This window comes from Lupinus angustifolius, chromosome LG17 (genome assembly GCF_001865875.1).
Source record: "Lupinus angustifolius cultivar Tanjil chromosome LG17, LupAngTanjil_v1.0, whole genome shotgun sequence".
In the NCBI taxonomy this organism is placed as follows: domain Eukaryota; kingdom Viridiplantae; phylum Streptophyta; class Magnoliopsida; order Fabales; family Fabaceae; genus Lupinus; species Lupinus angustifolius.
Window position 1 is genome coordinate 4441878 of NC_032025.1, and position 25016 is coordinate 4466893.

The 25016-nt window shown below is 31.6% G+C and overlaps 2 protein-coding genes and 1 long non-coding RNA gene across 5 annotated transcripts; 2 read left to right on the top strand and 1 right to left on the bottom strand.

Annotated features, from left to right (window-relative positions):
* Window positions 2446-15682, top strand: LOC109331111. Its single transcript, XR_002105745.1, has 3 exons — window positions 2446-2456; window positions 5545-5546; window positions 15591-15682. It is a non-coding gene; the product is annotated as an uncharacterized LOC109331111 (long non-coding RNA).
* Window positions 10983-12394, top strand: LOC109331109. The gene is made up of 2 exons (XM_019565411.1): window positions 10983-11408; window positions 11853-12394. The coding sequence occupies exons 1-2, from the start codon at window positions 11092-11094 to the stop codon at window positions 11893-11895; spliced, it is 360 nt and encodes a 119-aa protein (XP_019420956.1). The 5' UTR covers window positions 10983-11091; the 3' UTR covers window positions 11896-12394.
* LOC109331108 (MADS-box transcription factor 23-like) lies at window positions 15706-24092 on the bottom strand. Of its 3 annotated transcripts, none has more exons than XM_019565410.1 (8): window positions 23958-24092; window positions 23636-23853; window positions 20790-20868; window positions 17737-17789; window positions 16475-16574; window positions 16315-16356; window positions 16150-16233; window positions 15706-16018 (listed from the first exon to the last, which is right to left on the bottom strand). In XM_019565410.1, exons 2-8 carry the CDS (start codon window positions 23815-23817, stop codon window positions 15857-15859), a joined length of 702 nt encoding a protein of 233 aa, XP_019420955.1. In that variant the 5' UTR covers window positions 23818-23853; window positions 23958-24092; the 3' UTR covers window positions 15706-15856. The 3 variants fall into 3 exon arrangements, with proteins under 3 accessions (XP_019420955.1, XP_019420953.1, XP_019420954.1); XM_019565408.1 differs by having other exon boundaries at window positions 17737-17798; window positions 23958-24090; XM_019565409.1 differs by having other exon boundaries at window positions 17737-17798; window positions 23636-23844; window positions 23958-24089.

The following is a 25016-nucleotide window of genomic DNA, read 5'->3' on the forward strand; positions in this document are numbered from 1 at the left end:
GTTTGAAAATGAGCTAAGTACTAGAGATTTATTGAGGTTGGATAGACCTCACTCACATCCTTATGAGTTGAATCTTTATCAACTAAACCAATTTTATTGATAATAAAATGCTTAATATAAAACCATTTTCACTAATAATTAAGAATCATCTAGCATAAAATAAAAGAGATACTAATTTTTTCCCCTTAGACTGATCCTTTCAATCATTAAGACTACAACAGAAACCCAACCTCTAATAACTTAAGGATCTTGAATATCTACCAAAATTATTTTTAAATCATGGAATAAAAAGGAAAGTTGTAACATATTAGTCCAAGTATTCTCATGGCTTAAACTGAAAATGTTTGACTAAAAATGAATCATGAACTAGATTTCTAGTTTTCCAAAATTATATACATGATTAGCTAAAGATAAAAAAAATGTTATCCATATATATCATGGAGCCATGTGCGACACTGCGAGGGAAGGCCATGTTATGTGCTGTATTTCAGTCCATTATGCACAACTTGCACATTATATTCATCCTTTTCCTTACACGTACAATAGAGGCAGACACATTATTTTTCCAAACATAGTAGCAAGTATGTTCGACCCAAATTTAATTGATTGGAATATTGGATTGTGATAACTATTTTTTTTTACTATGTGTGTGAAGACAATTGATCGTTATTTAAGGAACATGCACGCAGTGACTAAGCAATCCTTATGGTTGAATTTTCATCAAACAGGATCCAAGAAGATCACGTGAAAATGTGAAATAAAGAAGGCCAATAGAAAGGGATTTACATACCATTTGCTATGTTACATGTTCATTACTTATTTTTAAGGATATCTCATTTTTTTTTTTATCTCCAATCAATCAAATATTATCATATAACTAAAAATAAAAAAATAATATTTTTATATTATTTATTAAAATCTAATTAATCAGATTCAGAACGAGATATTAATTGAGACAATTGTTGTATTTCTACTAGGTACATGCATGTGGGAAATCTCTCTCTGTGCCCTTATTCTGCTGTGAATTATATTCTGGGGCCCAGATAGGTGTTGTGGTTGGCTAAGTTAGTTATGACAATTATAATGCTTTCTTTTAGCGGTATTAATTATTCTCAAGTCTATACATTCAAGTTAATTTATTGGTGATTGGAGGTATAGAATCAATATGTGTTAATCTAAGTAGAAGATGCTTAATCAATCACTTAAACAAGAGGTTTTAAATTCGATTATTTCTTTAATTTATGATTACTCTCTCATTCATGAGATAAAAAGGATAATATGGGAAACCAAAAATGGGAGATTTAAATACATTTTAAGACACAAAAAACATTGTTTTAGTTTATTTCTAAAATGAAAAAGTAGATATGTATTTATCACTGAAGTTGATTAAAATTATAAGATTGTAACAAGCTTCTCTCAATTAAGGATTTTCTATTTGTTTGCATATTGGGAATTTGGGATATATGTTTAGAAATCCAAGATTCAATCATCTTCAACCGATAATATTTACATTATAATAAGGTTAACTCTCTGAGTGAGAAATTTCTCCATATACGAAAATTGATTTTGGATCTTATTTAAGGATAATAAAAAATGTACCACATCAATTAAAAATCTCATCAGTGATAATATATTTTTTAGCTTACAATTATATTTCTTTGGTTATCTAACTTTTGCTTAAGACTTCATTGATTACAAAATGCCTTTTTAATTCCAATGATTCATTTAAGGGTTTGGTTGTACATGTTTCTAGGATTTAATAGATGATCGGTAATTAAATATTAGCTAAATATCAACGATAAATATGTTTGCTTAGCTTGAAATCTCAAATCCTAGTTGGAAAAATCAAGCAAATTGGATTTCTAAGGTTTTGTTAAATGTATCAAGGGTGTAATTTGTTGAAGTGGAAGACTCCTGAATATAAAATATAGTAGAGAAAATGATGCTGAGAATTTAATGTGGTTTGGTAATTTGCCTACGTCTATAGCTGAAGAGCAACAATGATTATTTCACTATGATAAAAGAGAACTACAAGTGTTTTACTCACTTCCTAAAACCCAAGTACATCCAATTTCACTCTCACTCAACTATTTCTCACACAATTAGAACAAGAGAACAAGAAAAGAGAATATGCACTAAACTAAGTATTTGATGTGTCTTACAATGACATAGAACACTCCTATTTATAGCCAAAGCTCTTGAAGATTATATGGCCAAAGGGAAAAGAACATTAATGTTGGTTTCACCATAGCCACTTCTTTTTACTTGGCTAAAAATTCTCTCTTTCTTCAAGATGATCTTTAGCCACTTCTTTTTTGTTTGGCTCAAGAAAGTCTTTTCATCATCTTTTTCTTTTAGCCAATATTCAATAAATCTCCACATTGGTTAAAAGACTATCATAGTTATTCTCCTGCTACTCTTTTTCATGCTCACTAGAGATTCTGAACATTAATCAAGTCTATACAATGTCTGAACCTGGTAGTTGGAATTGGCTTCGTCATCATGTCCGCCAGATTATCTGCAGTGGGTATTTTCTCCACTCTAACAACTCCTCTCTCCACTATGCCTCTGATAAAGTGCATCTGAACATCAATATGCTTAGTTCTTTCATGATACATTGGATTCTTTGTCAGATGTATATCACTTTGACTATCACAATAGATGGTTGTTTCTTCGAGTTGTATACTCAACTCTTCAATTAGATATTTCTCCCAAATGGCTTTTTTACAGCTTCTGTTATTGCGATGCACTCTGCTTCAGTTGTAGACAAAGCGACAATTGATTGTAGTGTTGCTTTTCAACTAATAGTACAACCACACAGTGTAAAGACATATTCGGTGAGCGATCTTCACTTATCTAGATCTCCAGCATAATCCAATTCAACATATCCAGTGATATTATTTCCAACATCTTTGACTTTACCATACAAAAACCCTATATTTGTGGTACCTTTCAAGTAGCGCATAATCCACTTCACAACTTTCCAGTGACCTTTACCAAGATTTGCCATATATATGCTTACCACACTTACTGCATGAGCAATATCTGGTCTAATGCATACAATGGCATACATGAGACTGCCAACCGCACTAGCATAAGGTACACTTGGCATCTCCTTTTTTTCATTCTCAGTTTGTGGACACAAGGTCATTGAAAGTTTGAAATGAGTCGCTAATAGAGTAGTGATTGGTTTAGCATTTTGCATGCCAAAGTGTTCCAACACTTTCTCAATGTACTTCTTTTGTGACAGAAAGAGTGTACCCTCTTTTCTATCCATCTGAATCTCCATTCCCAGAATTTTCTTTCTTGCTCCTAAGTCATTCATTTCAAACTCTGAGCTCAATTGAGCTTTCAAACTTCTAATTTCTGACATGTTCTTACATGTGATCAACATATAAAAGTAAATATATGAATGACTTATTTGCGAGCTTCTTGTAATAGACACAACTATCATGTTCACTTCTGGAATATCCGTTTTCAAGCATGAAGGTGTTAAATTGTCGATACCATTGTCTGGAAGATTGCTTTAGGCCATATAAAGATTTCTTCAGCAAGCAAACATGATCTTTCATCCCTTGAACTTCAAATCCTTCAGGTTGTTTCATGTAGATTTGTTCCTCCAACTCACCATACAATAATGCCATTTTGACATCTAGTTGCTCAAGTTCTATATCAAAATGAGCTACAATTGCAAGTAGGATGTGAATAGAGCTATGTTTTACCACAGGAAAAAAAAAACTTCATTGAAATCAATGCCTTCTCTTTGTGTAAAACCTTTGGCCACTAATCACGCCTTGAATCTTGCATCTTCAACCCTAGGGATTCATTCCTTCTTCTTAAAGACCCATTTGCATCCAACAATCTTTTGAGCCTTTGGCCGTTTCACAAGAACCCAAGTATGATTCTTATGAAGAGAGTCAATTTCCCCTGTCATGGTAGAAATCCATTTGGAAGCTTCTTTGTTGTTGGTAGCTTCTTCATATGACTGTGGTTCACAATTACTGATATCATCATCAACATTTAGAGCGTATGACACCAGATCAGCATAGCCATACTTTTCTAAAGGTTTTATATGTCTCATTTGCCTGTCCCTAGCGAACTGATAATATTGTAATTGGGAGATATCATTATCAGTACATGCATCATGGGCTTCTTCTTCTTCTTCTTCTTGATCAAGTGTTTTTTTCTTTTGTTGGCTCCACCTCAAACTGCTCCACCTCAAACTCCACCTTCTCCAAGATAGTAGGATCTTCATTTTCACTTGATGACTCTGTATGAGGCTTTAACATTTCAATTTCATTAAAAGTAACATCTCTACTAATAATGCACTTTCATTTCTCTGGCCACCATAACTTATATCCTTTTACACCATCAGGATATCCAAGAAAAATGCATTTCAATGCTCTTGCATCAAGTTTTCCTTCTATGTTATGAGCATATGCAGGACAACCAAATATCCTCAAATTTTTATAATTTTCTGGAATACCCGACCATATCTCTTCTGGAGTTTTAAAACCAATGGTCGTTGATGAACATCATTTGATCAAGTAACAAGTTGTACTGACAGCTTCCACCCAAAATTCTTTTGGCAATCCAGTATTTGACAACATACATCTTGTCCTTTCAAGTAAATTTATGTTCATTCGTTCTGCAAGTCCATTTTGTTGTGGAGTGTGCCTCACGGTATAATTTCTCACAATACCGTGATCCTTGCAAAAATTTCCGAATTCTTTGCTGCAGAATTCTAGACCATTGTCAATTCTTAGTCTCTTGATCATTCTCCCGGTTTTCTTTTCAATCAAGGTTTTCCATTGTTTGAATTAGACAAATGCTTCAATTTTGTGTTTCAAAATAAAGATCTACACCTTCCTTGAATATTCATCAATGAATGTTAACATGTATCTGCTACCACCATGAGAAGGTACTTGAGAAGGACCCCACAAGTCATAATGTACATAATCCAAAGTGCCTCTTGTTCGATGAACTGCAGCTTTGGATTTTATTCGACATTGCTTTCCGAAAACACAATGTTCACAAAAGTCTACCTTCCCAACTTGTTGACCGCATAATAATCTTTGTTTAGCCAACTCGACTAGACCTCTTTCACTGACATCACCCATTCTTAGATGTCATAGTTTGGTGACATCAGAATCAGATGTTGAGGAAACAACAACAACACTCATGATTGTGTTTCCTTGTAACATATAGAGACTATTTTCTTTCTTTCTTTTCATTACAACCATAGCGCCTTTAGATATTCTTATAACTCCACATTCACCTTTGTAGCTATAACCTTTTGAATCTAGTGTTCCCAAGGAAATCAGATTTTTCTTCAATTCTGGAATATGCCTTACATTTGTCAACGTCCTTACGATTTCGTCGAACATCTTGATTCTAATTGTACCGATGCCGATAACCTTGCAGAGAGCATTATTTCCCAAAAGGACCTTGCCCTCATCTAAGGGTTGGTAAATGGAAAACCAATCCTTAATGGGACACATGTGATATGATCATCAAGAATCAAGTATCCATTCATATTTTGAGTCGTGCTCTGAGACTATTAGTGCATCTACACTATCATAGCCATTTGTTACAGTTGCATCTCCATATTCATAAATCTTTTCATTGCCTTTGCACTCTGGGCAATTCTTTCTTATATGCCCCTCCTTGTGACAATGAAAGCATTTATACTTTCTAGGTTTTGCTTTAGACTTGGACCTAGATTTCTCTCTTTCACCAAATTGATTTCACCTCTTTGTTCTTCCTCTAGCAAAAAGACTATCACCTGAGCCTGCAGATCTCGAATCTAATACTCTTTTCTTCAGTTCTTTTGAGTGCAACACCACCTTTACTTCGTCCAAAGTCAGATCTTCTCGACCATACATCATGGTGTCGATGAAGTGCTCGTAAGAACTTGGAAGGGAACATAGTAGAAGAATTGCTTGGTCTTCATCTTCAATTTTAACATCAATATTCTGTAGATCAAGAATAATTTTGTTAAATTAATCCAAATGATCTTTTATTGGCTTTCCTTCCTGCATTGGTATTTGAAGAGTATATATTCTTTTCTTCAAATACAGTCTGTTAGTGAGTGACTTCATCATGTACAGGTTTTCCAGCTTCAACCATAATGAAGCACATGTGGTTTCATCTGACACGTCTCGTAGAACTTCATCTCCCAAGAACAAAAAAATTGTACTATGTGCTTTTTCCAAGTTATCATCTTTCTCGTCCTCGTTCAGACTCTCTGGTAACTTGTTTCTACCTTTGAAAGCTTTGTCCAAGACTTGATGAACTAGTAGAGCTTTCATCTTCAATCTCCAGAGGTTGAAATCATTTTCTCCATTAAATTTCACCAAATTAAATTGAGCACTCGCCATGATAACTGTATACTAGAACAATATCGTAGTCAGTGAACATACACTAGAAAAGTTCCAGGAAAGAGAGGTGGGTCTTAACAGACACACTTAAATATCAGGTCTTTCATAAGATAAAACTTTCCTAGACATGCACTTTCACACTATTATACATTTTAGTAACAAGAACAATTCTTTTCTGATGTGCAAGATCAGACAATGCTGCAAACACAGAGCATACTAAGAATTTTCTTTTAGATCACACGACTTAGCATGCAAGAGTTCTACGAGCTCTTATACCAGTTTGTTGGAGCGGAAGACGCATAGAGAAAATATAATAGAGAAAATGACACCGAGAATTTACTGTGGTTCGGCAATTTGTCTACGTCTAAAGCTGAAGAGCGAGAAGAATTATTTCACTATGATAAAAGAGAACTACAAATGTTTCATTCACTTCCCAAAATCCAAGTACACCCAATTTCACTTTCACTCAAATATTTCTCACACAATTAGAACAAGAGAACAAGAAGAGAGAATATGCACTAAGCTAAGTATTTGGTGTGTCTTACAATGACATGAAGCACTCCTATTTATAGTCAAAGCTCTTGAAGATTATGTGGTCAAGGGGAAAAGAACATTAATGTTGGTTTCACCATACCACTTTTTTTACTTGACTAGAAATTCTCTCTTTCTTCAAGATGATTTTTAGTCACTTCCTTTTTGTTTGGCTAAAGAAAGTCTTTTCATCATCTTTTTCTTTTAGCCAATATTCAATATAATCTAATAGTAAATCTAAGAGACTGAGACATATATATTAGTAAAGTGAGTTTTACATTTATCAATAAATTAATTTCATATAAATAATAAAAATTGAACCTCCCACATCAAAACTCAATCATTTTAACAATTTTGTGATAGGCTTTGTTGATGATCCTAAATTTTCTTTCATTATATGTTACTGCATAATTTGTTAGGTGATTTCCATGCTATTCTCGTATTATTATTTTACCTTACTACTTATTTTATTTTTAAATTATTCTTGAATCAATAATTTGTCTAGAAAGTAGTTGAATGTGATAGCTTATGCATAAATAAAAAAAGAGTGGTAGTTGGTAACTCAATTATCACAACTGATAATTATTCATTAGTATTAAATTATCGCTCTTCGCTATTTGTTGCATTAACCAAATATAGTTAATAGTCACTTGGAAAATAAAACAAACCAATTCATTTATTTATATATATATATATATTAGAAATGGCTCTAGAAAACACCTAAAGCATCAACCATAGAAAATTACTTATCTCCTTTTGGGTTTAATCCTAAGTTTTGTACTCCTGATCATTCCAGGCTCCTTCATTTCCAAGCCAATTGGCAAATAGACTAATTCATTTACAGTAAAAAAATGTATATGGCAGGCTTAAAATAGAGTTAGTCATAAAAAATTACTAACTCGTTTAATATTTCAAACAACATGGGTTATCAAAGGAAAATTATATATTCTCCTACTTTATTTATTTGAAATATGATGAATTAACTAATTTTGAAAGGAAAATTATATATTCTCCTACTTTATTTATCTGATGATTGATTTACAATTGATAAATATTTTTTTTTATAAATAAGAGAATTTGGAGGAGAATTAGAGGGAGAGTATAATTTATTGCATGGGAAATGAGAATTAACTGAATCCGGAGATGAAAAGAATCTAATCTAGTTGAAATAATGCATGCATGCAAGTGATGGCACCAAAACCAAGGGGTTGAAATGTTTTTCCAAAAGACACTGCCCTTGCTTCACGCATGTGTGAATAATAATAAGTTTGAGTACGAAGTTTTCGTTTTAAGTATGCAAATGCAAATCACTTGGTGACATGTATAAAGTTGTATAACTTATGTCAAAAATATAAGTACATATTTAATATAATTTCAACTTTGAAAAAGTTAAAAGAGAAAAAACATATATTAGTGTATGAGTTTGATATACAATACTTCATCTTCTATTATCTATGTTTAATTATTATTAGTTTTTCAAAAAATTAATACAAATAAATGATAGATAATAATTATTGTATATAAATTTTTATATCAATAATGTATAGATATCGCATTTAAATTTAAATGAGAATTTGTCCATATGTGAATTAGAAAAACAAGACAGATTCCAAGTTCCAACACACATAGGTAGTTGGTGGGGTGTGGCTTGTGGAGTTGTGAACCTGTGATTGTACCAGAATCACATGCTCCATTCTTATCATTTTTGTTGCTTAATCACTTAATCTAAGCTTGATGTTTTATTCTTTCCACTATAATTGCAATTTTCACATAATTCACATTATGAAAATAATTATTTGAATGAGTTAATTACAAATGTAAAATATTTTATTTTGAATAAATTATATTTGACAATTAATACTCATCATTATCACATTTTATTTAATGAGTAAGGATAGACAATAAAAAAGTAATTAATACTTCTTGATTTTCTAAATATATATACATATACATGAAAAAATTATATAAAAAAATAAAGATGGAGAATGAAGTATCACCATTCTCTTATTTACTCGAGCAAAGCTATGTCCTACTAAAATTTATGCTTAGAGATCATTTAAAGTATTGGATGAAAGTAAAAAATATATTCATTGTCTTGAACATGTAATAAAAGATACGACCACTTCTTTACTTATTAGTATTGAGAGGATCATTTCTGGTTTTAACCTCTCTTTTGATGACTTGCTTGTTTGTAAATTATATTTTTTTTAAATGCAATATCTATATAATGTTAATATAAAAATTTATACATATTTAATACTAGTGTCATAAAAATTGACTCGAACTGACCAGTTCAACCATGAACCGGATATTTGATCAGTCTCAGTCTCTCACATAACTGGTTTTATATTAAAATTGAATTGATTTGATTCGACTCGATCAATTCAAACCTAAAATTAGTGACTCGGATGGTTAGACCGTCCGAGTCAATCAAACATTTTTTTTAAAACAACCACAACAACATTGTTTCAATTTGTTTGAGACATTTTATAGTAGTAAAATATTTTTTGTTGGTTATTTAATTGGATATAGTAATATTTTTAAATATGAAATATAAAGTTATTAAATAATGTTAGTTAACATTATGAATTTTTTAGAATTTTTAATGTACGTCAAGTCAACCAGTCTAACTATTGACTCATTGGTCTAACCAACGACTCATTGACTCAGTGTCCTAACTGAGACATTGACCCACCCGAGTTTAATAACATTGCTTAATACATTATATAATATTCATTTATATTACTTTTTTGAATAGTTAATAATGATTAAAAATAGATAATTGATAGTGCATTAAAATGCATATATTTCTCTCTCTTTTTAATACATAGTATACCTATTTTGAGGGAGTCCTTTGTTTTGAGGTATAGATTTATAATCTTGAGAATAATATTCTCAAGAATATTATTACTAGAATATAATTCATAGTTATATTAAAATATATGTTTGGTTGACATTTTTATTTGTTCCAAATTTGCCTTAACTTGAAACCATAGTTGTTTAAGAATATTCTACAAATAGATTATATAATTATCAAAATATCCAAATTTTAAAAAAATTATTATATTTATCATTTGAGTTATGTAGTTGAGAAAATAAGCTTAACATTTTTTCATGTGATATAAAAACAACAAGTTTACGTTAAATGATACTTGAATACAACTAGATCACTAAAAGTTCATATTTGATTTATTTAGTAAGTACTTTGTATGGAAAATATCTTTTAGTTATTTATACTAACCTCAAGTAGAGGAAGAACCAAGAGAAATATATCTATAAAAATTTAAGAATAAAATTGACATAACATATAACATCATTAACATGATTAAAAATTAAGTATTACTATATATAGTAAATAAATATGTAAGGATAAAATAAAATCTAAAAATCCAATTTCCAAACAAATTTACTATGTAAATTCAATGTATGGAGAATGAAACATTACTAAGCTATTCCATGAGAATAAAAAACATTAAAGCATTAGAATATATTTTTTTGGAAAATAATATATTCTCTTACTCACAAGAAAGTTATATCATATGTGTGATATTTTATTTATAAATGATTGATATACGATTTACAAGTTATTTGTGTCACTTTCTTTTGAGTATGAAGATTAGTAGAAAGATATATCATTACTCATCTCTCAGGAAAAAATTTATACCAGATATTATTTTTTTACATCTTGAAATAAATATATTTATATATTATTCCTACCTACTAGGAATATTTTTTTATGAAACAAAATACTAAAATAAGTTTTAACTATCTGAAAAAAGAAATTCACACATATAACAAAAATTGAACTCCTAACAAAAAAATTAAACTCCTAACATGGAATTGAAGTATCTATTATTTATGTTTGGACAATTGGACTTGTTAGTATGTTACTTCCATGTCTTTATTTATTTTCTAATCGAGTTGTTAGCTCCAATTGGCTGAACAACACAAACATGTAGAATAATTAGCAACCTCACAAAAGAATTGATTAAATAAACTTTGAATTATAATTACAATTCTACAGCATGGTACTATCCTTCCAAGCCAGGACCAAATGGTAATAAGTACTTAAATCCTTAACCCACCCATTGCCAAAGAGAATCATTCAGAAGATAAAGAAGCACTCCAACCTCAATATCAAAACATTGTGTTCAAACATAACACATTCTCACCATTGAAAATGGAAAAAGATCTCACAATCACAGTTCAAAGATCCTCTTGCATCTCGGGGTGCATGATGTTCCCTCCTTCTTGCTTTCAACTCCGCAATGAGTTTCAGTACTCGAGAGTCCAGTACTGCAACAACCCCATCAAAAGCAGGAGAGGCTTGAGGTGGAGGAACATCCTTAGAAGGTTGATGAGGGAAAGCAAAACATTGTGTGGATCCAAACCTATTATATCATTTCAATATGATCCTGTTAGCTACTCTCAGAACTTTGATGAAGGTTGCCATCTTGAAGAACCTAGAAGGCTTTGTCAAGTGTTTCAAGATGTTAGGTGGGATTTACATGACTAATTCTATATAGTATCATTGCTTTGTGATCACATATGTGCCTCTTGTATAGATTTCAATATAAGAAGGAGAATGTCATTTGTTTTGATTCTTTTCAAGTTAACTTCAATAGTTTTGTTATAAATTTACCAAATGGTACAAATCTATCTTCAAGACTGTATATGCAACTATGTCATTCATATATATCATAATACCATAGACCTATATTCATAGAGAAATTTTTTATATCAAAGAGATTCGACAAAGTTTTACATTGGTTGTCAACTGCCTAACACAATCTTCATGCTTTATCTGGGATTAGGACCGACTTTTATCAAGAAGGTTTTTATATATTTGTAATTAATTGAACTGGATCTACCAGTGTCATCTATTCTTATCACTATGCAATTTTTTTAATTGCTTCCATTTTCTGTATGTATAATGTGTAGTGCTGCTGCACTCGACCGGTTGGATTCTCATTGCAAAAAATGAAGCAGTTGGTAATCAATAGTTCAGGACAAATCTTCATTATTAATTTCACATTAATGACTAAAAATTATAAGACGGTGAAGATATGTCATATACCATTGATTTGGATAGTGCAATAATTTCTCCATCACATGGTGCACACTCTCTAATCACTACTCAGTGAACTAGAGTCTAGGCTCTAGAGCATGCCTAACTCTCAAGCAAGAAATCAATCTTTTTCACTCTTTCCTTGGTAAAGAGGGAAAAGTAGATATAATCTGGAAAAGTACTCTGTTTTGGATTATAATATATTTGATCAAATAACATAATAGAATGAAGATTCCCAGGTTGTACAATTGATGCCTTTTCTAAGGGTGAAGGTTTCAAGAATCATCTTGTATATTTATGATGTAATGATGCAATGTTTGATAGGTTTGTTATGACTTCTGAAAGTCACTGCATGTTTGACTCCAATCAAGTGTAATTTAAAGATGTATAATACATATGCAAAATTGTAATGACCTAGTAATAGTATATTTATTAGCTTCCTTGTTTATCATTTTTCTGAGGTGTGGTAGTTAGGTGTGTCCTTTAATTTATTTACATGAAGGTACTATAAAATACATATATAGAACATACTAGTGGTCTATGGAATCAACCATATATATTAAGGAAACTTCACTTGATCACTTTATTTTTTCTTTTAGTTTTGGGATGCATAGCTACACTTAGCTTGTTATTATTTTGCATTAAGCAACAACCATTCCACTAATCAGATGCTGTAATCTGAAATTTAGAGTACAATTTGGAAGACTGATATTACAACTAAGATGGGGTAAATTAGTTGACTAGAAATTATGACTACTTTTTTTGCAAAACGAAAAGTTAAAGTGCAGTAGATAATATTGCAGAAAATAAACAAGAATAAATCAAAGAGGTAAAAGAGAAGAGAGTACATAAGGATTGTATACCGGTTCACCTTCTTGTCTACCGAAGGCTATGTCCAGTACTCTTGCAGCACAAGATATTTTCCACTAAATATTATGAGTTGTAATTACAATATCTCACCCCGAAATCTCTATGTACCTTACAGACTCACTAATACTTATCACATTGGAAAACACATTTCCAAGTAACTCTATCCCCTTTTTATTCACATCCCGTGAAAGAAAGTAATTAAAATGAATGAAGAACTTGAATGATGGCTTGAATTGCCTTTACAAGTATGAAATTTAATAACATTTGCAATCCAGTCAACTCTTTTGCATACTTAGTAAATAATGCTCTTTTAAGTTTACAAAACTTTGAAACACTTTACTTCAAACAACTCAGAAAAATAGCTTTGAAAGTTTGAGTTCAAGTTGCTAGAAATTCAGAAAACTATTTAAAAAAAGTGTAGGAAAGTTGTGAAAAGTGTGAAAGAGTTATTTTCAATGTGAGTTCTAATGCTTTTAAATAGGTTTTCCAATTAGTCATCGTGCCTTTATGAAAGAGTATGAATTGTTTGGAATGAAAACCCTTGAGTTTCAAATCTAAAAGGTTGATGTAACAGCTCTCAGTAACCGATTACAGCAAGTGAGTAATCGCTTACCCAAACATGACATTTTGAAAAATAACATTGAGTAATCGATTACTCAAACTCTCTGTCCAACACTGAATTTAAAATTCACTTAGAGTAATCGGTTACTCAAATTTGAGTAATCGGTTACTCCAATTTAAATATTGTTGAATAACTGATTCTCACTCATGTAACGTGTTACTCAAATTTCAGTAACATGTTACACAATATTTTAAAAAATGTTTTCATTTAAAACTTGAAGTGTTTTAATTTCTTTTAAAATATTTTGAGCATTACTACTTTAATATATATTAAAGAGTATATGATAAAAGTACATATTTAAACTTAGACTAATTGTCTTGAAGCTTTAATCTTCTTTTTCTTTATAAATAATCTTTTTTTTCTTGTTTTTATTTTTGGTGATATTGATGCGTTCATCAAAACTCATATATTTTCTTCACACAATTTTATGAAATCATCTTGCATTATGCACGAAAACGAAATTATAGTACTATTAAGAAAATTTAAAAGATTGAAGTACTAATATTTTCCAATTGGTCATCTATTCATCAAACATAAAGATTGTATTAATAATATTTTTTATCGATGTAAAGATTTTATTTTTATAATCGATATAAGGATATTATCATCACATTTATAATTTATCACTAAAGTAATGATGCACAGAGTATAAATGGTTTACACAAATTACTGGGGACGTGAAAATGTGAGTAACCTACACATTTAGTGGCCAACATTCAAAACTAAATGCGACAGATATAATTCAATTGGGCTGCAACCAACTCTAGTAACTACAGTACTTTTCTTGTCTAGATTAGGTGAGTGTAAAAATTAGATCATAATTATAAGTATCTATAGTCTAAGTTTCCCATTATATTTTCCTCCCCCTACATGTCCTTTTAGCCCAGTTGAACATGAAGAGGAAAAAAACATCAGTTGGAGCTAGGTAACAATTAAGAACCATTTCTTTTTAATTCCTTCTACATTCATCTTTCTCTTTTAACTCATGCAAATCTTGCTTGATTACTGTGTGTGTGCACATTCACTCATTATTTGCATCCAGAAGGTGCACGATATGTAATGTTGGTGCAGGGATAAAACATGATGGAAAATATATTTTGTTTTGCTCTCAAATCATATGTTCTACCTTTTAATTTCATGTCATGTTATGCTTGATTTATAAATACATAAATAAATGTGTGCTCAAACATATCCAACCAGTATAGAGTAGTTATAAAAGCATGTTTTTGGTTGCACAGAGAGACATTATTATGGTATATATGAACATCAATTCTCATAATTCCATTTTATTTCTTAAAATGCGTATGTTGCTTTGGTGTTTTGTGATCATTTAATTAATACATGTTACAATGTTGTTAATGAAATGCTGTTAGACTTTCAGTGTGCTAATTGTGCATCACATTCATAGCCAACAAATGATAGCATTCATGTGAAGCTATGTGTAGCACTATTTGCATGTAAAATGGGATAGGATTCTTTTTTAGTTTTTCATACATGCACAAAAAATTGCATTTTTCTTGGGCATTGTGGAAGAGAAAACTCAAATTGAGTATGGGAAATAGCAGTCAGAAATCACATAATGAGTGTGTTTTTGTTGCTGCAAGATGATTTGAATTGACAGAATGGCGAGAAAGAGCATCATTAGCACAAGTACTAATGATTTTGCATTTTTGCCTAATATGATAGTTTATTATTCCATCTTTGGAACATTTTAACAAAAACTTGTCAATTGACCTTCATAATTGGATATGTATGATTTTCTATCCTCTTTTCTTTTCTTCTATGCACAGTTGCAAAGGCTTTGTTGTTCTTACTACCTAATAGGGCTGGTTCTCTAAAAGAGGGTTTGAAAATAGGTGTTGCATAGATGACACTAAATAAATTCTATATTAACTGCATAAACTCTTTTTTCTTATGTAAAAAGAAGGTAAACTAGCTAAGCAAGCACGTACTAATCTCTTTGTTCTTATTTTGGGATGAAGAGAATAGTGGAAGAGTATCCTTTTGCTAAGATCTATGAAGAATGTCAAAGAGTCTAAACTTAGAAGATTTTGTGTTGTATCTCTCAGAACTCATATCTGGTTATCTCCTAGGAAATGTTGGTAACACTTACATAAAGAAACTTTTATGTCCATGCTATATATTATTCAAGATCTATCATGCAGTCTTACATCCATATCACATTTTGCAAACATAATTGTACTGATCAGCATTATTTCTGGAAGCATATTCTCCTCTGCTAGCATTCCTGTTTTGAGTGATGTGAGTAACACTCATCTACTAATACTCTTCACTTCTTCAGATATGATTATTATGCTGGTAATTCATTATATCTCTCTTTTCCAAATGGAGTATTAAAATACCATACCGAAGAAGATTTGACCTTCATTTTGTTGCACTGCCACTGCCTGATGTTTCACATGTTTCTTGATCAGGCTGACATAACTGAAGTTGGATCAATGCTTGTGGATCCTGTCCTGCGTGAACATCGAATGGAAGCGGAACAAAAATATTTTTGCTTACAGCCATATCCGTTATGCCATAGACCTGGGACATCAAGACTCATTGTTAAGCAATCTGAGCTTTCTATTATCACTTTATCACACTTCATAGCATAAGTGAATGTAAGGATCTTGTAATTTTTGGAGATGGCAGATAATGTAACTTAACCAAGATACCTTTTTGCATAATTGCATGTTGTCTTGTTGAATGAGATTTACTTTCTTATAAAGTTCCACATTTTCCTGATGGATAAGATTTCCCTGAAGAAAATGAAGTACAAGGGTCAGTCAGTGTTATAAATGTTTGTAGAGGAAAATTAGTGAAGACGATTACTCGGAGACCTTTCGGTTCAGCTCTTGAATTTCTTCTGTTAGAATTTGTTCCTGCAGAATTTGATTAAATTTGTTAGTAGTCCTCAAAGTGCTTAAAATGATCCTTAATGAGATTAATCAAGCACATTTGTCTTCATAGCATCTTAGTAGAATCTATAAGGGATTTGACCTTTTTCATGCGGACACCCTGGAGACTCATTTCCAGTTGATTCTCTAGATCTTGTAGGTTTCTTACACTCAAACCGTAAAGCTGTTCTCCCATCAATTGCCTGTGTCCTCAAAATGTTAGGACTATCATACATAGTGCTTTATGAGATATGCAAAATCATTCTCTTCAATCAATAACCACTATTAGTTAGGGGGGTTTGCTTCTTAATATTTCATAGTATACTGCCTGTTTATTAGATGAGAGTTTGATTGCATGTGGTAACTAAAAAAATAAAGTTTGTGTGGATTTGTTCTGTTGTATACTGCATGGACTATTTTTTCATCCCATCTTGGGAAAAATTACTTGTGTGACAGGTTCAGAGCAAGACAGTATTTATAGTTCAATTATTTTTGTATGTTCCAAGAAGGTCAGATAAGATGGTATTTTATTTTATTGAAGAGCCTGTATATCATAACTTTGGATCTTCTTGTGTTCCATAAACTGACTATTACAAGGCCAGAAGATTTAGATATGTGAGTCTGCATTTACTTCTATAAATAAATCTCAAACAAGTTCCACTCCTACTATGTGTATGGTATGAGTGTGTTATTGTATGTCTTTCCTTTTACTATTTCTCCCTCTCTCTTTTTGGTATTTAGATTTCCCAAACATCTATTTTGAAATTTATGTGGATATGGCAGTCAAGCTTTATTTGGTTGTATTGGCAGGGTAGTAAACACATGTGGAAATTTAATGGCAGTAGATAACATTAATAGGGATGAAAGAATAATGCAAATGGTTTCGATATTAACTTGGAGAAGGTGTATGATAAAGTGCCGAGAGAGATATTATGGAAAACTCTAGAGAAGAAAGTAGTTCGCATTGGCTACACTGGATGGATCAAAGATATGTTTGATGAAGTCAAGACTAGTGTGAGAACACAAGACAAAGTTTTAGAAGATTTCCCTACTGATATAGGATTACAACAAGGGTCAACACCAAGTCCTGGTCTCTTTACATTGGTCTTAGATATGTTTAATGAGAATAACCAAAAACTAGTGCCACAATGAGATTTATTTATTTATAGAAGTAAATGCATTTACTGAGCCATGGCCTCTTTACATTGGATCAAATGCATCATGCCATGACACATTCAGCCTACTATAGTACAGTAATATCTTGTGGTAGAACTGAAGTGTTTCTAGAACTGTACCTGTGTAATTTCCTTAGTAGAATGAAAAAAAGGTTTGCAAAATAAATTAACAGAAAGTTTGCACTGGTACCGATGGTTTTCTTGTAGATTCTGTAGTTGCTGCCTTAAGATTTCTGCCTCCCTCTGCCAAAACTATCAATTATCAAGTAAAATTATGTAAGTGAGTAATGCACTAATGCAAAGAGGAACAAAATGCAAAAAGATGATTTTCTTCATTTTGAGTTAGATCCTTGCTGAATGCTTCAAATCCATAAGCAGTTATAACTGTTTCCTTCTATAGATAAAGCCAATATGCTGTTTCCATTTGGCATCTAACATAGAGGCACTACAAAAACCTGTACAGAACTGAGAATATACTAACAACCTTGATTAATTAAATTTCAATTACCAAGCATGTATTTATATTTTGCTTATAAAAAAATTAAATACCAAGCAGAAAACAAGAGGGGTATTTTTTGTGTTATTCAAGAGTAACATTTTTAGTCCCTTCAAATGCCTAAGAAATAAAGTTCATACCATATAAAAAAAGTGGGGTAGAAATATCTAGTCCTGATAAAACACAAAATCCATAACTTTACTTTATTGAAGTCCCCTAAATAAACAATCCTAAATAACAGAAAACCATAACTTCAAAATAAACTTCTACCCAAGTGTCTTATTCTCCACCAGCACTGTTTGTTCATTGTTTAATCCCCTTTAGGTTGTTTTGGTCATATTCTCTTCCTATTTCCTCCAACTTGGAGGAAATAAAATTGTTGCTGTTTGAATGGGAAGGAAAGTAAGGAATTGCTTCACTCCTAGCCCTTCTACTGTTTTAGAATGCTGACTCCCAAATAAGGGGTTATGAGTACATTAACCCATCCTCCCACTTCTCAACTTTTTCTTTTCCTCCCATCCAGGCTCTTTGGTCTTGCATCCATAAAGATCATTTAAGCAAACATGTTTTTTTGTTTAACCAATGTATCCCACCACCCTATTAGGATTTAGGACTAATCCCCTCAGACTGGTGGTTACACCTCTCAACAATTGAATCTCTAAAGATCCGATTCCGAGCATATTGGCATAGGATGCCTTAGGGTTTACTTTACCTACTATTAGACTAGCATCTTGTTTGTAACCATATAGTTTTAATTCATAGTTAAAAAATGAGATTGGTGTCACTTTAATTGATATGCATGTCATAAGATTTATGCAATATTATGTTGAATTCAAAGATTGTAAGTTAATGAAGTTTCAGATGTCCAATTGCTATTAGACAAAACAAAATGTGGCATTAGTTCAGTCACTTCAGTGTTGCGATTAATCAAAAGAAACTTAAATTTTAAATCAACATTGGTCTGAGCTGATCAGCATAAAAATTTCTCAGTTTATTTAAGAATCCAACAAGTTCTTATGATGTACGAACTCAGCCATTTTTGCTCACTTCTATAAAGAATACTAGTAAGGCTGTCTGGCTGTAAGGTTGAACATATTCTAGTAATAATGTTCACTCAAGACAAACAGACTATTTTCTAATGGAGTTATGTTGATAGGAAGGATCATAACTCCATTAAAAGATAGTTCGTTTGACTTAGAATGTCTAGGATTCTAGAAAATTCATTACAATGACAACCAATTTTTTTATTATGCCAAACAGTAATTTAAATTATAGATTGCATCATGTGATACGGTCGCACAATATTGCGGTTGTGGTGACCACCGTAAATGTTTGTAACCACGTGACAATATAATTGCGGTGTGACACCAAATCACATTGATGCGGTTGCAACGCAATCGTATCAAACCACATCGAACTTCAAAAGTATTTTTTTAATCAAAAATAATTCACACCCTAATATTCTCAATCCGCATCGCACATTAACTACAACCGTATCCATAATTGCAATCACAATTTAAAATACGGATGCCAAATAAAATACATGTAACTTTTATCCATGATTGAAGTTAGATTAGTAGGAATCATGCTTGATCCTGACTTTCATTTGTCTAGCAAAAGCAATTTGTGTTGCATTCTTGTCATCTTTTGCTATTCTGAACTTGTAAGACATCAATAACATGATTGAAATACAAACAGTTAATTCTTGATAACTTTGGAGGACAAGAATGCATTCTAGACTTCTAGCCCCGGAAATTGATCTTGTGAGACAAAAAAAGTCTGTCTACTATTTTACCAAAACGCATTCTGGTGCCTTGAATGCATATTTACACAAAACACATTGCACTTTTATTTTATTTTATGGTATAAAAATGTTTATTTTATTTTATGCTGCAAATCTCATTTGGGTTACTTTTCATCACTTACCCATGTTATTATGTGATTGCTGTAATTTTGTAAGACAGTTATATGAGATTATACTGTCTTATTACTTTTTCAATATCTAGTTATTTCACCAGACCTAACAGCTGTAATATTGGGTCTGACATTTTAACTTGGTAAATATTTAGTAATTATTTAAAAACACTAGAATTAATACAGTTTAATCTCACAATTTTCAATTCTGTGATACCAGTAATGCAAGATGTGATCCAAATTATTCGTAGCTTACTAGTTATGTGATCATATACAAGGAGGTCGAACTATTTGGTTAGTGTTCACGAGTTTTGTAACTTTTTTTGGATTGTATACATGGTGGCTATATGTTTGTCATTTTCTCTTTTGGAGATGTAGTGTATTTGTGCATTATTACTCTCTTTATGAAGATATAAGATGGTTATTCTGGTAGCGCTTGAGTTTCAAAAGATACAATTGATGCCCGGAAATATTAGCCATCATGTGAGATAAAATAAGTACAGTACTGTCACTGTTCTTATAATTTCTAACATAATGTTACATATTTAGCCATTATGTGAGATAAAATAAGTACAGTAATATCACTGTTCTTATAGTTCCTGACAGATTGGCTATCTATCTAGTTAGCTCACAAAATCATGAATCATGCGCAGTTTTGTCTTAAGGTCCTAAAAGTGTTACAAATTTAGCATAATATACACAATGGCATTTTTCAACAAATTTATGAACTAACAATCAACTCAGATGGACATCAAATACTCTTATGTTTGTGGTTGTTATTTGTGGCAGAACTATGGGAGAACACAAAAGAGTGGTTAACAGTGCATGCATACCTTGACTTCCGATTCTGGATTTATCAGTTGTTGGTGTTCCTCCTTGCACGTGTTATACCTCTCGACCACTGATTTCATGCTGGTCACATAAAAGAATCATCATCAAGTGTTACCATTGATCATTGAAGCTGTATCAGGTGAAACATATATAGCATATACCACCATAAAAGATGTATATAGCTCGGTTTCACAAGAAAATGTTAAATAACCTAATAAATTTCATGTGTGGCAGTGTAGTTTCAAGCCAATGGATATGAAGTTTCATATCAGTGAAATGTTCACATTACCTACCAACAAGGGAAATATGAGAGTCAAACACTCAAATCTAAGTTATGGCGAGTGAGTGTGGAAGGCCTAATTAAATGTTCAAAGTCATGTATATTTCTTTGAAAGTGAAGTCTATTTTTATGTGTGTTGCTTTCTTCTAAATAAAAACATAAAACAAGTTTGGGTGATCATAATCACATGTTTTGAGTAAAGGTATTCATAGGATAATTTTCCGTGATTTGAAGCTAACTAATATTTTTGAGGTGATTTGCTATGACATGAACTGAATCCAATCATGTTTGGATAAAACCAAATTCATTGACTTGACTTGTTGATATGATATATAAGTTTTAATATAACATAATTATGTCATATACTAACTTACATGTGCTTCAAATTTCAGCAGACCAAGGTTTAGATCCTGAAAAATTACATGTTTCAGGTCGAATAGTCTCAATTAAATCCTCATTATTGAGGATATATTAATACTTTAAAATTAAATAGGTTTATTTCAAATCAATGGTAAAAATGTGAGTAAAAATATTGATCCAGAATCACGTAATTATTTCTCAATGATGGAAAGTGACACACCCCACCGTGGGCCTAACATGGATACGTAAACAAACTAATAGTAACGGCATTGAAACCTATAACAAATCAAAGTTGCTTAGTAAGGTAACAAGAGGTTTAATATAATGTAATTATATTATTATATTAAGTCGTCTAAATCAAAATTAGTGGAGACAACACTTTATCTGATGCTGGCATTTGCAATTGTTAATGATCCTAAATGGGGCTTGAATAACATTGCTTTGTGATGTGACATGTTCTACCAACTAGTAGTTTGCTACCTAACACTTGCACATTCTCAGTGATACTTGATAGAAACTAAGAGGCATATATTATCAGTTAAAGTAATCTAAATAGATAGTGGCTAAAGATATGCAAAGATTGGAAAATGCCCACCTTCAAATTCCTTCTAAAATTGGCATAAACTATAAAGGGACAGGCATAAAAAGATAAAAATAGGTATCTAAAGTGATTACTGTATTCACAAGTGAACTATGTAATATCTATGGATCTAATAATGGCCAATGGTTTGGTGGATAATAAGTTGAGGCCACATACTTACTTTCTTATAAAAGGCTGCCAAATACCAACTAATAGGATTTTGAAGGATAGATATGTACAATCTTATCTTTATAAAAATAGACTATATTTTTAGGATTTGAATCTATTACCTTTATATTATAAGGTAAACGTCATTAGCATTATACTTGGGCTCACCATCTACATGCCATTACTTACTAAAAATCCTACCTTAAATTTCTAAATTTCAATCTATGAGTATATCCTTGAAGTGCCTAATATCAATTGCTGAATAAAATATATCTCCATGAGTGATAAATAACTTTAATATAAACTCCCACCCCCTTTTCTGCCATTCATCCTATGTTGTCTACTTGTCATGGACTTTTGGTGATTCCACTCAAGAATATAAATATTCAGTAGTTTATATTAGTGAAGTTAACTATGAATTTTTTGAAGTCAAATATTTAGGTAATTTAAAGGCCTACAAGTGAAAGAAATTATAGGTTTAATATTTTAAGGTTTTGGATGAGGATGTAAATATCAAATATTTTATAGGTTTTTGATTTATTCTTCAAATTTCCTGAGTTTGGCCTCCCCCTATCTCTAACACGGGCTTCAAAAAAGGCAGATTGACTAACAATAATTAGACTCTACATTTGGGTTAACAAGAAGGTAGACGAGGTTGTTGATCAAAGATGTACCAAAATTAATATAAACTTTCATCTAGTTGTTTATTTTTTAAAGACTTAAAGAGTCTTTAAAACCATGTAGCCTTACAATCTTCATTGTGGAAAATGAGTCTATAACTTCTCAACAAGCTTACATATAATTTTTTTTAAACATGAACAATATTACCATAATTATATTAAACCCCCACTCTTTTTAGATTATACTTCCTCCATAGCATCTGCTAACCATACATAAATGGGGAATTGAGCAGTTTTAGCAATGGAACCACAGAATAACAAGAGGACACACAAAGTAATATATATAGGCTTTAGCTTAGAGCACCTATATGGTGGTATCTTTCATATTTTTTCCAAGATAAAGCTCTCACAATATCCTAGAACATGGTATCTGTAATAATGAAATCTTGATCCAGGCTAACTATTTCCAGAAATCTGAGAAAATAGTATACATCTTGGCTCAAAGCCTCAAAATATGAATATGTTATCTAGGACTGTAGCGTGGTCTCCTTGAACTTATATCCACAGCCACGCATATAAGGTGGTTGCATTATAGTTTACACATTACAGATTTGTGCTGTCATGATCTGTTTATATCACAAGCATACCAGACTTATAAATATAATGAGGGACATTTACCCCAGTATTAATCTTCAACAGTTGATCTTACAATTCAATAGTTGGATGGAAATAAAATCAACTGCTGAAGATAAATGAGTGCAAGTGAATGATAAGTTACAACTTACACCGATGTTAATGGATCTATATATATATATTGTATTGCAGAAATAAGGATCAAACCTTGTGCTTGCATATTCATAAAGCCTCCCAGTGTTGGAGAAAATGATAAGTCCAACTTCTGCATCACAAAGGATTGCTAGCTCCTTTGCTTTCTTGAACAGACCCTTTCTCCTCTTTGAGAAAGTCACTTGTCTGCTTGTAGAATTATCGATCCTTCGAATCACAATCTTCCCTCTTCCCATTCTTTCACCTTTATGCACCTAGGGCTTCTGAAATAACTAATCAGAATCTTTCAATAATAACTATATATGATATCAAAAACACAAATTAAACCAACTTCAGTAAAGCTAAATATGAGTTGATATATCAAATGATTGCTTACTTATTCAAGATCGGTTTTGAGGCTCTTTGAGGTGCAAGAATATTGTGATGCGTTTAGTTCCATTTTGTATTCTTATAAGCAGAAAAAGTAAGGGTGAAATGAAAGGAAGGGGCTTCAGGGGCAGATTACGATGATGGTTTAAATTAAATTATTATTGTTGTGAGTTGCTACTGTAATTTAATTACTTTCTAGTTTCTACAGTGGAATATACATATTTTAGTGCAATATTTAACTGTTTTTTGAGAATTCTTATGGCGCCGTCAGCCGTATAACTCTCTGACACGTTACAAGTACAAATACACATGTTGAACAAATTGTTTTGGTGAATAGTAGGAATAAATTGTACGAATACCTAGTTTATAATAGTAACTAATAAGCACAAAAATCATTTTCTTTTGGTGTGTAAATTTCCACATTAAATAAATAAATTCCACTCCAACATGTTGGTTCAATATTATAAGTATTCTTACAAGTTAAAGATAAATGTTTGGTTCCTTAAATGGACATTTGAGATGCGGTTGAGTCATACACCTAAAAAATGATTAATTTGTTACCAAAATAAATAAATTTAATTAACAAACAAAGGAGTCACAACAATAATATCATGATCATATTTTCCTATCTTTTTTTGTAATTATAGAAACACACCATAATTGTAATCGCAATTTAAAATATTGATCAATCGCAATTTAAAACATTAATCCAGGGGCATGTTTTGTGTTTTCAAAACTTGGATTTTACGTTTAGTTTTATTCTTATTGGTGGAGAGATATTTGTGGTTTGAGCAATGTATCTAATTTTGGAGAATGGTCTATGAGTGGCCACAATGTTGCGCTTAAAGGGTCACTTTGGCACAAACCCTTGTTAGGCTTAAACTCCTTGATCGATCTTCTATTAACTCGTACAAGGCTGATTCTAACATATTCGAGGTCCAATATGTGAAAAAATTGGGGCCTAAATTTATTAGAAACTTTTTTCATAGGCAAAGGGTTGTATGATGATTTGAGAAATTATGTAGTTATTGGATGCTCCATTTTACGTCCTACAAATTTGCCAATA

What these genes read in the sequence shown, in the direction of transcription:
- LOC109331109 (XM_019565411.1), top strand. Translation starts at nt 11,092, where the DNA reads ATGGAAAAAGATCTCACAATCACAGTTCAAAGATCCTCTTGCATCTCG. An exon ending in CAAGTGTTTCAAGATGTTAG is followed by an intron (nt 11,409 to 11,852) that starts GTGGGATTTACA and finishes TATAATGTGTAG; the next exon opens with TGCTGCTGCACTCGACCGGT.
- LOC109331108 (XM_019565408.1), bottom strand. Translation starts at nt 23,817, where the DNA reads ATGGGAAGAGGGAAGATTGTGATTCGAAGGATCGATAATTCTACAAGC. An exon ending in TATGAATATGCAAGCACAAG is followed by an intron (nt 20,869 to 23,635) that starts GTTTGATCCTTA and finishes TTATGTGACCAG; the next exon opens with CATGAAATCAGTGGTCGAGA. An exon ending in AATCTACAAGAAAACCATCG is followed by an intron (nt 16,575 to 17,736) that starts GTACCAGTGCAA and finishes TTGAGGACACAG; the next exon opens with GCAATTGATGGGAGAACAGC.